This window comes from Sciurus vulgaris, assembly GCF_902686455.1.
Source record: "Sciurus vulgaris genome assembly, chromosome: 3".
Taxonomy (NCBI): Eukaryota; Metazoa; Chordata; class Mammalia; order Rodentia; family Sciuridae; genus Sciurus; species Sciurus vulgaris.
In genome coordinates, this window is record NC_136463.1 from 64196674 (window position 1) to 64211314 (window position 14641).

At 41.3% G+C, this 14641-nt stretch overlaps 2 protein-coding genes across 3 annotated transcripts in view; both read right to left on the reverse strand.

The window, feature by feature from the left end:
• Nucleotides 1-14641, reverse strand: part of RPH3AL (rabphilin 3A like (without C2 domains)) — a 259447-nt gene that overhangs the window by 236830 nt on the left and 7976 nt on the right. The window lies entirely within an intron of this gene.
• VPS53 (VPS53 subunit of GARP complex) overlaps nt 1-14641 on the reverse strand; it is a 138673-nt gene that overhangs the window by 13827 nt on the left and 110205 nt on the right. For both annotated transcript variants that reach the window (XM_079130805.1, XM_079130804.1), the window contains exons 18-19: nt 9930-10078; nt 5219-5288 (exon numbers count right to left, since the gene is read on the reverse strand). In XM_079130805.1, coding sequence (XP_078986931.1) covers nt 5219-5288; nt 9930-10078 — 219 coding nt within the window. The remainder of the gene's footprint in view (nt 1-5218; nt 5289-9929; nt 10079-14641) is intronic.

Genomic DNA, 14641 nt, shown 5'->3' on the forward strand with positions numbered 1-14641 from the left:
ATTATGGAGAATTTCAAACATATCTGAAGGAAACAGAGGTGTCATGAGGCCTTATGTGCCCGGTACCCAACTTCAATAACCAAAAACATTCTTTCACTGAAGTGGCTAATCCAGTGGCATTTAACTAGGGCTAATTGTTCTTCCCACTCCCACTGTGAACAGCTGGCAACATCTGGAGACACTTTTGGTTGTCACACCTGAGAACTCTCACTGGCATCTAGTGGCTGAGAAATCCTGCTATATTCACCCCCTACCACTTGCTCATTTTTTTTTTTTTTTTTTTGGAGGTAAAGTGTACATACGTTGAAATGTATAATTTTTAACTCTATAATTCTGACAAATGTCTCATGCATCCTAGATATGTTCTCATAAGTTTTCATTTATATCCATTATCAGATTCAACAATTTCCCTTCTATTTCTACTATGATAAATTTTTTTTATTAAATGGATAATTAATTTTATCAATTCACTTTTTTTCTTTTTAAATCTTTTTTTGGTCCTAGGGATTGAACCCAAGGATACTTTAAAACTGAGCAATATCCCCAGCTCTTTTTGTTTTTTATTTTGAGACAGGGTCTCACTAAGTTGCTTAGGGCCTTGCTGAGTTGCTGAGGCTAGCCTTGAACTTGTAATTCTCCTGTCTCAGCCTCCCCAAATGCTGGGATTGCAGGCATGTACCACAACGCTCAGTTCCATTTCAATTTTAAGGCTTACTTAAAAATACCCTGCCACCTTTTCAGGATTTACCTAAAAGAAGTGTGCCTGAGAACAACCACGCTACTTTCTAATTTTTCCAACTGCTATGCTATATATATATTCCTGATTCTTTCTTTCCCTCTCTGTGGTGTTTGTACTTAAAAACAAAAACAAACCAAAAAAACCTTCATATTTGCTTTACACATTTTTTTTGTTCAGATGGCTTTGAATTAGGTGAATTTAAAAAGTCAACACGGTCAAAATATGGTATATACATGTAATGAAATATTATTTGGCCTTAAGGAAGAAATTTTTGACACATGGTACAATGTGGAAGAACTGTGAAGAAATTAAAGCCAGACAGACAGAAAAGAACAAATACTGTCTGATTCTACCTCTATGAGATACTTAAAGTAGTCAATTCATAGAGACAAAGTAGAATGTGACTGCCAGGGCTGGGGACAGGAGAGAATGGGGAGCAGATGATGAATGGGTACAGATGTTCAGTTTGGAAAGAGGAAATAGGTCCAGAGGCAATGATGGTGACAGAGGCACAGCAATGTGTATATACTTCTAGCCACTAAGCATATACTTAAAAATGGTTAACATGAGTTGGGCAGGTGGTGCATCCTGTAAACCCAATGACTCAGGAGGCTGAGGCAGGAGGATTGCAAGTTCAAGGCCAGCTTCAGCAACTTAGAGATGCCCTAAGCTACTGAGTGAGACCCTGTCTTAAAAATAAAAAATAAAAATAAAAAAAAAGGGCTGGGGAGTAGCTTAGTGTAAAAGTGTCCCTGGATTCAATTCCCAGTCCCAAGAAAAAACAATAGTTAAAATGGTGAATTTTGTGTTATAGATCACAAATTTTTAAAAGTTGATATGGTATGTAAAGATAATACAAAGGAAAAGGAAACAACTTAATAGACACAAAGTGTATTGCTCAGAGTATTTTAGACTATACAATATGATAGATCTAGAAGTGGATTTTTTTTTTTTTTTTTGTGGTACTGAGGATTGAACCCAGGGCAAGCACTCTACCAACTGAGCTAAATCCCCAGACCTAGAAGTGGATTTTGAGAGCGCCTGGTTCAGTGTTCTTATTTAAACAGGAAGAAACAGAGCTCAGAGCTGGAAAGCAACTGTTTGTGACCACAGGGACTGTTAACAGCAGAGAGGATTGGACCTCACATCTCTTTTCCCTATACCATACTTAGTGCTTTCTCTTAGTTTAGGCATTCCATTTCTGCCGTGTGTTCAGTTATAGATGGCTATGGTCGTAAAACTAATTAATGACCCTGCAAATCCCACAAGCTTCTCCGAAAATTACAAACTAGCAAGAAGCATTATAAATACCAGTATGGTTCAAGTCCATGTGCCCTTTCAATTCTGCTCAAGAGAACTCTGGGGCCCCAAAATAAATAACTCACTTTATGTAGTACTCAAGACATGAATAAAGAACAAAAAATCATCTTCTTCCCATTTTTGGTATTAATAATGAAGAATAACCTATATTTAGGAGCTAGCACCTTTGTGGCAAAGCAGACACAGCTTTAACAAAGCATCTCACAGCTTTTGTTAAAGCTTGGATTTCAGTCACTCCATGACTTGAGGCAGAATCTGTTTCGGTCCATGAACATCTCTTTGTTCACTTCTTGATTCCTATGATCCTGCTGCCACAGTGAATCAGCCTCCAGCAACAAGACAGCTTGGCTTTCAAAGCCCGATACTCAGAGCAGGCTTGGACCCAACTAGATCTGAACTTCACCTGGGAATCCTTCAAGGGCCACACTGCTCTTGTAGTCTCTCAGGCTGGACCTGTGGAGATTCCACTTCGTGTTTGCCTGGGTTCTGCTGAAGTAAAACTCTAGTTTCAGCAGATGGTTTTCTTATCCACACCTCAGAGTAGAAGTAAACACTGGCCAAACTGATATTTTTCTCCAGATACTAGGTTTGGATCTATCCTAATATTCTTTTAAAGAAGAGAAAGTCTGAGGAAAATTGATATAATATTGGATTTATGTGATAATGTGAAAATATCATGGTTATGAGACACTAAGCCAGTTGCAAGGCCTGGGCAAAGCTATAAACTCATGAGAACATGTTCCTGAGGGTCAGCTCTCTGTCTAGTGGCTTCACCAGGTTTGCAGAGAGAAACAGAATGGCCCAGAACTCTACAGCTTCTCCCAGACACACAATCACTCCGTATCCTCTCTGATCACACACAGTGAGGTGAATAGAATGAATCGCCATTAAACATGTGTTAATGAAATTGCAGAGAGCATGTAAGGGCATCATTCCACTGCTTCCGACAAAGAGAATGAGCTCTGTGCTTATAATTGCAGGGGTCAAGAATTTCAGGGTGCTGAACTGCTGCAGTCAGGCCCAGCCAGCATCTGAATCTGCACAACCTCCCAGGAAGTTTTCTGAGACAACACTTTTGACTCTGGCTGGTCAAAAGTCTGCCAGTAGCAAGCAATGACTATATATTTCTATATAGGCTGCATGTGAAAGAGGTATTAGGGAAGATGGACAATGAAAACAGAGACAAGGTCATGTCCCTGGTCTGAGGAAGCTTAAAATCACTAAGAGCTTGCATTTAGTGTGGGCTGACCATGTGCCAGACTGGTCCGAAGCACACTATGTGCATTGTCTTGGTGAAACCTCATATCAGGTGGCACTGATTACTCTTATTTTATAGTTGGGGAAAGCGAAGTGGTTCCAGGTTAAATAATTTGGTCTAAGGACTAATAGTTGCCGTGTTGCAGAAACAAGATTCAGCCTCTGATCTTTGTGATTCTAGAGCTCCCAATGTGAATGCTCACATCACATTGCCCCTTAATAACCCAAACTGATGCTTGCTCACACTGCACTTTTCTGATTCAAGAGATCTTGTAATGCACAGACATTACACCTGGCTTTGAATCTCATGAGAGAACATAATGCATGATGGCACATGCTAACTGAGAGGCATGACTGGGACCAGTACAGCAGAGTGGACAGTGTGAGGATAAGTCACTGAGCTATGAGAGATGGATCCTCTGCCACTCTGACTCATTTGTGGAAGGACAGGATTTATGGAAATGTCTTGAATTACATAATCTTCTTACATGTTTTCTAAGAGTTTGCAGATAAAATGCCTAGAGAGGATTTATCTTATTGAATATGTGAATCATTTTTGATTAGCCTATGCACAGTTTGCATTTAAGTGGTATTTTGAAAGAATTAGGGGCTGAAGCCAGGCACAGTGGGACACACCCATAATCCCAGTGACTCAGGAGTCTGAGGCAGGAGGATATCAAATTCGAGGCCAGTCGGTTTCAAAATAAAAAATAAAAAGAGTTAGGGAGAGAGGGGCTGCAGCTGTAGCTCAGTGGTAGAGTGCTTGCCTAGCATGTGTGAGGCACTAGGTTCAATCCTCAGCACCACATAAAAACAAATAAATAAAAGTATTGTGTCCATCTACAACTAAAAAAAGTAAAAAAAAAAAAAAAAAAAAAAAAAGGCCGCTGATATAGTTCAGGGGTAAAACACCTGAGTTTGACCTTCACACCCTGCAAAAAAAATAGGGATTGAATATTATTGTTTTTAATTTCTTTTTATAGTGTTGGAGATTGAACCCAGGAATGTTCTACCACTTAGCTACATACCCAGCCCTTTGTGGTGCTAGGGAGAAGCCGAGGGCCTCACACATGCCTCTACCACTGAGCCACATCCCTAGCCCCATCCCTAGCCCCATCCCCAGCCCTTTTTAATTTTTTTGTTTTTCTTTTAAAAGTAGTTTAAACTGCTCCCTGAACTAAAATTGTTCAAGTTTCAGATAGTATGACTTGGTAGTAGCTGAAAAGAGGTAGCTCTGCTGTAGCACGTAACCCAATCCAGTAGTGCCAAGAGATACAAACTAAGAGGAGCCTTGAAGTACAAGATTCAACCAAGCAGAGAGCTAATCATGAAGATTCTTAGGGGAGGTGATCAGAGTTGTTCAGTATTAAACAGATAAGCCTCTGTTTGTACTCATAAAGATCTCAGTCCAGCCACTGTGGATTCAAACCAGTCAGAGACTTTGCTGCTCCTTCTGCCTGAAATATTTTCTCTAGCATCATCCTTGGAGAAACCTTCTCTGACCATTTAATCTAAAGCCATGACCCTTTCACGTCCCCAAAATACTTTCATATAACCTTGTTTTACACCCTTCAGCATACTTATCTGATATTGAAATTGTCTAATCTGTTAAATTCACAGTATCTGTCTCTTTTAGAATGTGATTATCCTGAAGGAGAAACCTCTCACATCCTATTCTTTGTGTACACCCTGCACATAGAACCATGCTTGGTACTTAGATGCTCAAAAATTTTTTTTAAAAAATAAATGGATGAATGAATTAAGAAAGCCGTCAGGTCATCATACTGTCCCCAACCAGGGAAATCAGTCATTTTATTTCTCCAGAGTAGATATGTCCTAAGGTATGTGCAGGATCTAGGACAAAAGTTGTGAGGCAAAGGCCCAATACAAGGTTCACCTTACCTGTTCTGCTCCCACCATGCTAATTGGTTTGCACTTGAAGAGGTGGGTGATGAATTTGGGAATAAAGGAGCTGTGAATAAAAGAGAAGTGACAAATTAGGCATATGCTCTCTCCAGTAAAGAACTGCCTGTCAGCATCACCTGCCCTTGTTATTTCTAACCTAGATCTTGTTTTATTTAGGTATACATGGCCTGAGATGCTGGGAAAAAGGTGATCTTAAACCATATTGGTGAATTTTTTTGTGTGGTGCTGGGAATGAAATCCAGATCCTCACACATGCCAACAACACTCTACCACTGAGCTACACCCCCGTCCTATGGGGGTGAATTCTAATTAGCCTCAGCCAGTCAAAGCATGGCATTCTCTTAGTGGCTGCTATATGTCCTGAGAGGGGACATACTCTAAGCCAGCTGAAGGGAAGGACTTTATTGCAAGGCAGGAGGGGGTGGCAGGCAGGGAGACACTCCCTCTTCCTTCTTTCAGCATTGTTGCATTTGGATGTGACAGCTACAGCTGCCAGTCTACCACCACTCTGAGGATGATGCCAGCTCCAAAGACAGCAGAATAAACAACCTCTCATATCTGTCCTACCTCCGAACGTGTGGTTATATGAAATAAAAAACTCACCCCTACAATTTAAGCCAGTTTGAATGAGGGCTTTTGTAACTAATAGATATAAGCACCCTAATAGATTTATGAGTGGAATATAATAGAGGGCTGGGATGTAACTCACTGGTAAAGTGCTTGCCAGCATGTGCAAAGACCTAGATTCCACTTCTAGCAACACACACACACACACACACACACACACACACTCACTCAGAGAGAGAGAGAGAGAGAGAGAGAGAGAGAGAGAGAGAGAGAGAGAGAGAGAGAGAAACACCAATGTAGTTTTCTCAGCATCCCAGACATGTATACCCAACAGATTTAAGAGTGGAACACACATGCCTATAATCAAGGCACAATCCAAAGTGAGGTGACAAGGAGGTGTCACAGGGCCCCAGACTGCAGGAGACCAGCTGGAAATAAAGCAGGATTTGTAGATGAAGATAAAGGCTGTCCCCTCACTCTTCCAATGCTGCTCCCAGGCCTGTGCCCTCCTTTGTCTTCAGTCTCTCTACATCTTTTCCTGTATACTTGTCCTCACTCTAACAGCTAATGGCTTCCTGGACATCTTATTGAGATGACCATCAACCCAGCCTCTCCCAGATTAGCCCCACACTAGCCTCCAGGTTCAGTGGACTATGTATCATCTACCTAGTTACCAAGTCAGGAATTAAGAACTCCCCCAAACTACTTCCCACCTCAACCCCAACATCTAATCAACTACCAATTCTTCCCCTGAATTCCCAGGCACACTTTACCTCTGCACTATATCCCCAGATATATATTTTTTATTTTGAGACAGGGTCCCACTAAGTTGCTGGGGCTGGCCTTGAACTTGCCACCCTCCCACCTCAGCCTCCTGAGTCCTGAGCTCAATTACTTCCCAACTGGTCTCCCTACCTTCAGTCTCATCTTTCTAACCCACCTGTTACCAAAAGCATTTATTTCAAACATGACCAAGTCCCTCCCTTGACCGCAAACAAGACCTTCCTTGGTTCAGGTTCTTGTTTGGTTTTTGAGGCAGGGTCTTGTCATGTTTCCTGGGCCAGACTCCAATTCCTGGGCTTAACTGATTCTCTTGCCTCAGCCTCCTGAGTAGCTGAGACTACAGGTAGCACCAAAGTACCTGATCATATGCTTAATTCTGGATTTTCTGTCCTCAGCCTCATCCTGCTGAGCCCTGGCATCCCACACTTCAACTTGGTTGAGCTATTTGCAGATCCTATGATTCTTTTGTGCATTTGCTCACACTGTTCCTCTGCCTGAAGTGCTCTACCCTAGCCTTGGGGTCAGCACTCACAAAACCCTCCAACCTTGCTCAAGGACACCTCTTCTATGAAGCCTTTCCTCAGTCACCTCCACCATATTTTCATAGAGTTCTCACAGTCCTCTAATATCAAACCTACTTTATTATACTTATTTGTTTATATGTCTATTCTTAACAGGGTAGTGACTGTTAAGGCAATGGAGATGAGGGTAGTGTCTGTTAAGTCAGATCACTTAACTTGATATCTGGGACAAAGGAAATGCCCAAGTGAATGCATGTTGAGTAAAATAATAAATATTTTAATAATGGTAGCAGCTACCACTTTTGAATGTCAGCCCAGTACCAACACTTTGCCAGCAAGTTTACCAGGACTATTTGGGAAGGAATAGAAGTATTGTAAACTAGAGTCAAAAAAGTTAATGTGAGGTTGAATTCATGACTAATCAAAACTGTACCCAACCACTAGTAAAAGATTTGTCTTCACAAGAATGGGAAGTTATACTTCATGTATGTATAGTATGTAAAATACATTCTACTGTTGTGTATAAATAAAAAGAACAAATAAAACATTTTTAAAAAGAAATCTGTTTTATCATCTTTAATACTGAATAGAGGAGAATCAGCTTAGTGGAGGAGAAAAGTCACCTGTGACTCAAAGTGTGGTTTCAACCAGGGAGTGACTGTGACATATAAACAGGAAAGACTCTCCATGTAGATACCAAATGGAGAAAAGGATCCACTGATAATTCTACATTGGCGGGTAGCACAGGGAGTTAGGGGAAAGGAATTTGAATTCCAGGGGTTGGACCTGAGGGAAGGCCTGCTGATCAGGAGGGGTATGATAGGGACTATTTCAAAGGAATTAGAAGTGCTGTGAACCACAGCCAAACAAGTAACATGAGGTTGAATTTGTGGCTGATTACAACCGTATACACAGTGTAGAACTTACTACTTCCATTAGAATAAGCTGTGGTTGTGTCCTTGAACTGGCTTTATGCACAAGTCTACAGGGATTCAACACATGTCTTTAGGGAAGAAGTTCCAGCAATGAGATGGGTAATTGCCAAGGGCTTCTCCATGCCATGAAGATGGTGATGGCTATTGTCCTTGGCTGGGGAAGGGTCTCCTCACAATCCCCATCCTGAGGTTTCTAGAGTAACGTACCTTACCAGAATGAGAAGGTACTTGGACTAAAACAGAAATATAGCCTCGATCACAGGCTGAACTTTTCCAGATGTGTGAGATGGGCATCCTATTCCCAGTTCACTCAATATGAGCTTAGTAATAACACCGAAGGGCTCTGAGGGCTTTGAGAGAATGAGGCCTATGCTTCGGGAAGCCAAGCAACAGACTTTTATTCATCTAATGTAAGCTCTATCAGACCTCTGGGTGACCATGAAGGAGATTTCTAGTTGCAGTAAATTTTTACAGAAACAGTTCTGCCAGCGCTTATGGGGACTGTCACAAGGTGATATATCAGCAACACTTTTAATGCACGTTAATGAGCATCCAGAGAGTGAAGGGAATGTCAACTCCTAGTCCATCTGCCACACTGAAAACATTAATGCCTCCCTGGAGAGTCCACTCTATCCTTTCTTGACAAGGTAGAAATTAAAGCTAACTCTACAAGCCACTCCATTATTGTTGCTCCTCAGGGATTTATTTGTGTCAGAGAGGGAAAGCCTTAATTGAATACAAACTGGGAGAGATTTGGGGAAGACATAAACTTGGAGTCCTGAACTGGTGAGTTGGGACCTAGATGAGAACAATCCAAATACAGTAGCTTGGACAGGGCTGACCTTTCTGAAGTCCTTCCCTGAGAAGTTTGCCAAAATGTTTGTTTGATAATTGGTCAGAGGAGACACTGGCCCTGTGCACTGCCTGGTCTCACAGGAGACAGTGCTACAGCCAGATGCTGATTGGCAAAGGACCAAAATATTTTCTTGCTTCAAAACTCAAGCCAGAAATGGCCACACACAGGGATGTGACAGGAACACATGCAGCTCACTGTTCACTCCATCTACTTTGGCAATGAAGTTCCCTGACTTGCTCTTCCCAATTTCTAGTTCCTTTTGGACACAAGGACATCCACAAGTAGGTAAGTCTTAGCAGCTACAGTAAATAAGTACTATGGGGGAGGAGGGAGAAAAGACTCAAAAGAAATAGAACTGATGTTTTCTACCCCTAAAAAAGTTTATATGAGAGAGTCAAAATGTACATGAGATCATTGAGAATAAGTTTAATTATCTAAACCTGGGCAAGGGGTGGTTATGTCCACACAGTTCAAAATAACAGCATCCCCCAACCCAACTCATTTTTGTTTGCCTTGATGTGGCTGATGATTATATTACTGCTACTGTATATGTGAACTTAAGTAGCAGTGGTTTTATTATTAAGATCCTTGTGGGTGTAGATTAATATCAATTTGCCTGTAGGTACCAGAATGAGTCCCAGCTGGATGGTAGGGGCACTGGGATTGTGAGCATGTTGGGTGGTGTGTATGGCATTAAAAGAACCCTGTTGCATATGGTACCATAATAGTGGGTACATGTTATCAGATGTCTGTCCAGACTCACAAAAAGTACAAACACCAAGAATGAGCCCAAATGTAAACCACATGCTTTGGGTGATAATGTATCAGTGTAGGTAGGTTCATCAACCCCAACAAATGTACCCCTCTGGGGGAATGTTGATATTGGAGGACAGTATGCATGTGGGCCAAGGGGTACATGGGAAATCTGCTCAATTATGCTGTGAATCTAAAACTGCTCTGAAATATAGTCTATTTAAAAAACAAAAAACAAAACAACTCAGTGATGAGAACATTCCAGGACTTACTTTGCAAATTTGATGCAGAATTGAGTGAAGTATTTCCGTGTGGAAGCCAGGTTGTCACGGATGATGGGGACATTCTGCTTAATGTGAAGAATGACAGAGGTGACATAGGGGCTCTGGTCACCAACATGTTCCACATTCTGCCACTGCATCTGAAATACAGATAGGACAAGACCAGGCTTTAAAGACCCTTCGGAGGTAAACAGTGTTACCTTTTAGTAGGAAAAGGAAAGGGTAGAGGGGAAATTCAGTCACTGTCATCACAGGAACTGGCTCCCTCTGTCTTGGGGAATTTCTTTCTGAGTCTATAACACAGTGACTGATCATGAGTAAAAACAAGCATGTCCACCTTATCCTGGACAGGGAAATGGAACTCAGGCATTTTTCTCCTCCTAGTGGACCCCAGCATGCTTCAATAGCTTCCCTTTCCCATCTAAGTTGCTGTCTTGTAACAGGACCCTCATTAGGCAGAGCTGACTGGACTGGAACAGGGACTCTGTTCTCTGTCAACTATTCCACCAGCCAGACTGTGGGAGAAAAGGGTAGACATCTACTTCCAAGTAGATGCTGCATGAGCTATCATAGGTGGCAGGGCTAATGCAGTGAAACCTGAAAGAGGATCAACTTAAACCTTTCTCATGAGTAAATTGGGAGGAGTTTGGAATTCTTTAAAAAGGAAACTAAAATTGCTACAACATGTGACATTTACTTCAAAATAATCCGGGGGATCTTTCTCTTTCTCTCTGCTTCCTAGTCATAAAGAGGTAAGCAGCTTTGCTCCACCAGGTCCTTCTACCATGATGTTATGCCTTATTGCAGGCCCAGAAATAATGGAGCCATCTGACCATGGATGGAAACCTCTGAAACTATGAATCAAAATAATCTTTCCTCCTTTAAGCTATTTTCATTAGGTATTTTGTTACAGCAATGAAAAGCTGACTAACACAGTGCCTCACCTCTGACTATACTTTTTCAGGTTATTGTGTCCCTATTGAAGTCCAATCTGCAGACTCAGGCCACATCCTCTGGCTCTGGAACCAACTGTGCCATTTTAGGCTTCCCAGACTCTGTAGCCTAACATCAGTGTGCCTTTGTTGCAAAGTCCACCCAACAATGGGTCAACAGACAAGGTGTTTAGTGGACATTTCCTACTTACTATCATTGTGGCACCTAATTGTTAAGCACTGGAGAAGCCTCCTCCAAAATCAGTTCAACCTCCCTCACCTCCTTCTGGTGAGACAAGTCTGTTCACTGAATGTGACCATCTTCCAAAAAGGTTCATTTCCTCTTAACTGTATCTTGGGTAATGGTTAGGAAGAAAGGGGTGGGGCACTCTATAGGCTTATTTTGAAAATTTAGGATTTGTGTGTGTGTGTTGGGGGGTGGTACTGGGGATTTAAACCAGGGGCACTGTGCCACCGAAGTACATCCTCAGCCTTTTATTTTATTTTATTTTTTTTTATTTTGAGAGAGGGTCCTCCTAAGTTGCCAAGGCTGGCCTTAAACATGTAATCCTCCTGTTTCACCCTCCCAAACTGTTGAGATTACAGGCATATGCCACCATGTAAAATTTAGGAATTTTTCCTGACATTTCTTGACATAATGCTTCTTTCCCTCCCTCTAAAGGTTGCCCCAGGTTTGCCTGAGTATCAGACCCTTTGGGTACTGCCCAGTCAAAAACTTGGCCTGGAGACTCAAACTCGGTTCTATCAGCTACCAGGACTCTCTTGTTGAACTGACATGATCCTAGATCACAAAGATAACAACCACTTGACTGAGGACTCTGCTCTCCAGTTCCTCCACCACAAGCCACAGCTAGCTGAACAATGGCCCTCAAAGATGTCCACATCCTAAAAACTAAATAAAAATAAAGCACACAAAATAATCTGGGGCTGGGGGAGGGGGCTGCAGGTATAGATGAAACATGATTAGTGAAGCTGGGTAACAGGTACACAAGGTTCACTATACTGTTTACTTTTGAATATATCTGAAATTTTGTACAATAAAAACATTTTAAAAGGTATGCATGTAGAATCTTATATTCCTAAAACCTTTGGGATTATAATAGGATTTCAATAAAGGGAAAGAGGATCTCTGGCAGATGCTAAATATCAGAGGATAAGTCAGCGATATGGGGAACAGGGTAGGAAAGAGCCTCAGGGACTAAGTGGGTAACAGGTTTTTGGGGAGATGAATATCACGAGAGAACTGATGTAGTCTTTGACCATGAACAAAAATCGGCTCAAGTTCTGACACCCTATGGAGAACTAGGAGACATGCCCTGGAAAATAGAAGCTCCACTGCAGTGTCTCTTTCCCCTGGGGACACACAGGGGAACAGAGTATCATCTGTTCCCAGTCTGCCCTAGCTGGCAGGGAACGGGCACTGGGATCCTGACAAGAGCAGGAACGTGCTGGAAGAGTCCTGCTGAGTCAGCCCCTCAGCAGAGCTGGACGGTCTGTTAGAAAGATCCCAAGCCAAAAACAAACCATAGACTGTTCACAGGAGGAGGCCAGTAGTTCTGAGGCCTTGATGTCTCTGGCAAGAAAACACTATTTTTATAGAGCTCTTGGGGAAAGGAAAAATTCAATACTGAGAGAACTAGTTTAAAGGAATCCTATTGTATGTGGATGATTCCCTGGCCCTGGGAAGCTCAAAGGACTGTTTTGTCCTAATGTTTCTTCAGATCAGCAGATATTTGGATTCTAAAAGCTTCGGATATGTGTACGCACAGAACCATAGAAAAGAAGGAAGGGAGTTCCATCTTCATTTCACAGATGAGAAAACAAGACACAGGGGCTGGGGGTGTAGCTCAGTGGTGAGGCCCTGGGTTCAATCCCCAGTACATTTGTAGAAGGGGAAGAAAAAAAAAGCCCAGAGACACAGAGAGCCTTATGCAAGGCTTCATAGGCAGGTTCCAAACAGGAAAAGGGAATTCTTTCTTTCTTTTTTCTTTTAAGGCAGGTGAGCCTATGTTGCTTAGGCTCACCTTGAACTTCTGGGATCAAGTAACCCTCCTGTCTCAGACTCCTAAGTAGTTGGGAATTCAACTGTTTGCTACTATACCTGGTAGGAAAAGGAAAAATTTTTATTGGGGGAAAAACAGAAACAAACAATGGAGAAACAGTAGAAAGCTCTAACATGAACTGCCTTTATGTATGAATGCTTTGGTTATGTGTAATGTTTTCCTCATTATCTTTTACCTTGAGAGGTTCTTTTTCCATTTGATATTAAAGATTTGACCATTCTAAACAATGAACATCCTAGGTAACTGTCAATGAGCTCACAGGGTGAGGCTAGAACGGACAGGTGCTATTAAGACTATACTTCATGTTCTTTTCCCAAGTTCTGCAGCAAGACTTGGAGCAGAATGCTCTGGGTAAACAGAACTAAACAGGGCTTGATGCCCCCAGTTAACATGAAGTTCTTCCACAGAAATGACTACTGCATTCCATGTTGGCACCATTGCATATTTTTTTTTTTAAATCTCAAAATAGCTTATAAATAAGTATCTAAACATTACAGTTTTCCACTCATAGAAGACCATAAAAGGAGGTGGAGACATACTCTGTTGTTGGCTACAAAGCAGCTCTGAAGCAGGACAAAGCATGAGATGCGGAATTTCTTCAAGTTCCCACTGGTTAGTTTTTCTGTTCCTCATCTAATTCCTCTTGATAACCACTGGCGAAGATAGCACATGGCCACATTTGGATATGTGTGAAGATATATGACTTGCTTTAATATTTTAGACAGTTATGGCTCCACTGGTCAAGTTAAAAAAAGTATTAGCAAAAGTTAAGTGGGTTCATGATTTTAAATTTAAATCAGCTTAGTGAAGTAAGAAAATGATTTAATGTGCCGGGAAACAATGAGTGTTGACACTATTTTTACTATTTTTTAAAAATGTGCAAAATACAGTTAGCAGTAATTCTGTCCAACCATTACTTCAAAGAGTTGCTGTTTACCCTCAGTCATCACAGATCACTTAAGGTTTGAGTTCTAACTCAAATCACCCAAGAAACCCATGTTATGACCTACCATGTACAGGTCTCTTTGCCTGGCACCGTATACATCAGTTCACTTACTATTCACACATGGTCACATTCAGTTCTCACAGCAATCATGGATGAGGAAATGTAAAAACACTCAAAGAGACTAAGTAATTTGACCAAAGTCTCATCATACCTAGTAAAACAGTTCAGACAACCAGGCCTGTCTAAAGTCCAAATTCTATGCCAGGGTGCTTGCTAGACACTTGTCAAAAACAAACAAACAAACAAACAAACTAAATAAATAAATAAAAACATTTAACTGGGACTTTGTTCAAGGTCAGTCCTATTTCTCAAGGAGAAGCTAAAGAAACATACGGTAATCAAGCAAAGCTCCTGTCCAAAAAAGGAAACATATATTTTGCAGTTTGCACTGGAAGAACAAATATCATGGAAAGCTGCCAGAAGAAATAAGATTTCAAAGTTTCCAGGTAAACTTTTAATCTAACATTTAAGTTATCCCTCTGCAATGTAAACATTTTCCATTCGTGCTTTTTGTTTGGGGTGGTGGTAGGAAGGAATGGGATTAAATACCACATTGTATTCAACTGGTATTATATAAAAAACCAGAAACAATTTGCAAAAAAAGTAGTACTGAAGGTTGGGGAGATAGCTCAGTTGGTAGAGTGTTTACCTTGCAAGCACAAGGACCTGGGTTTAATCCTT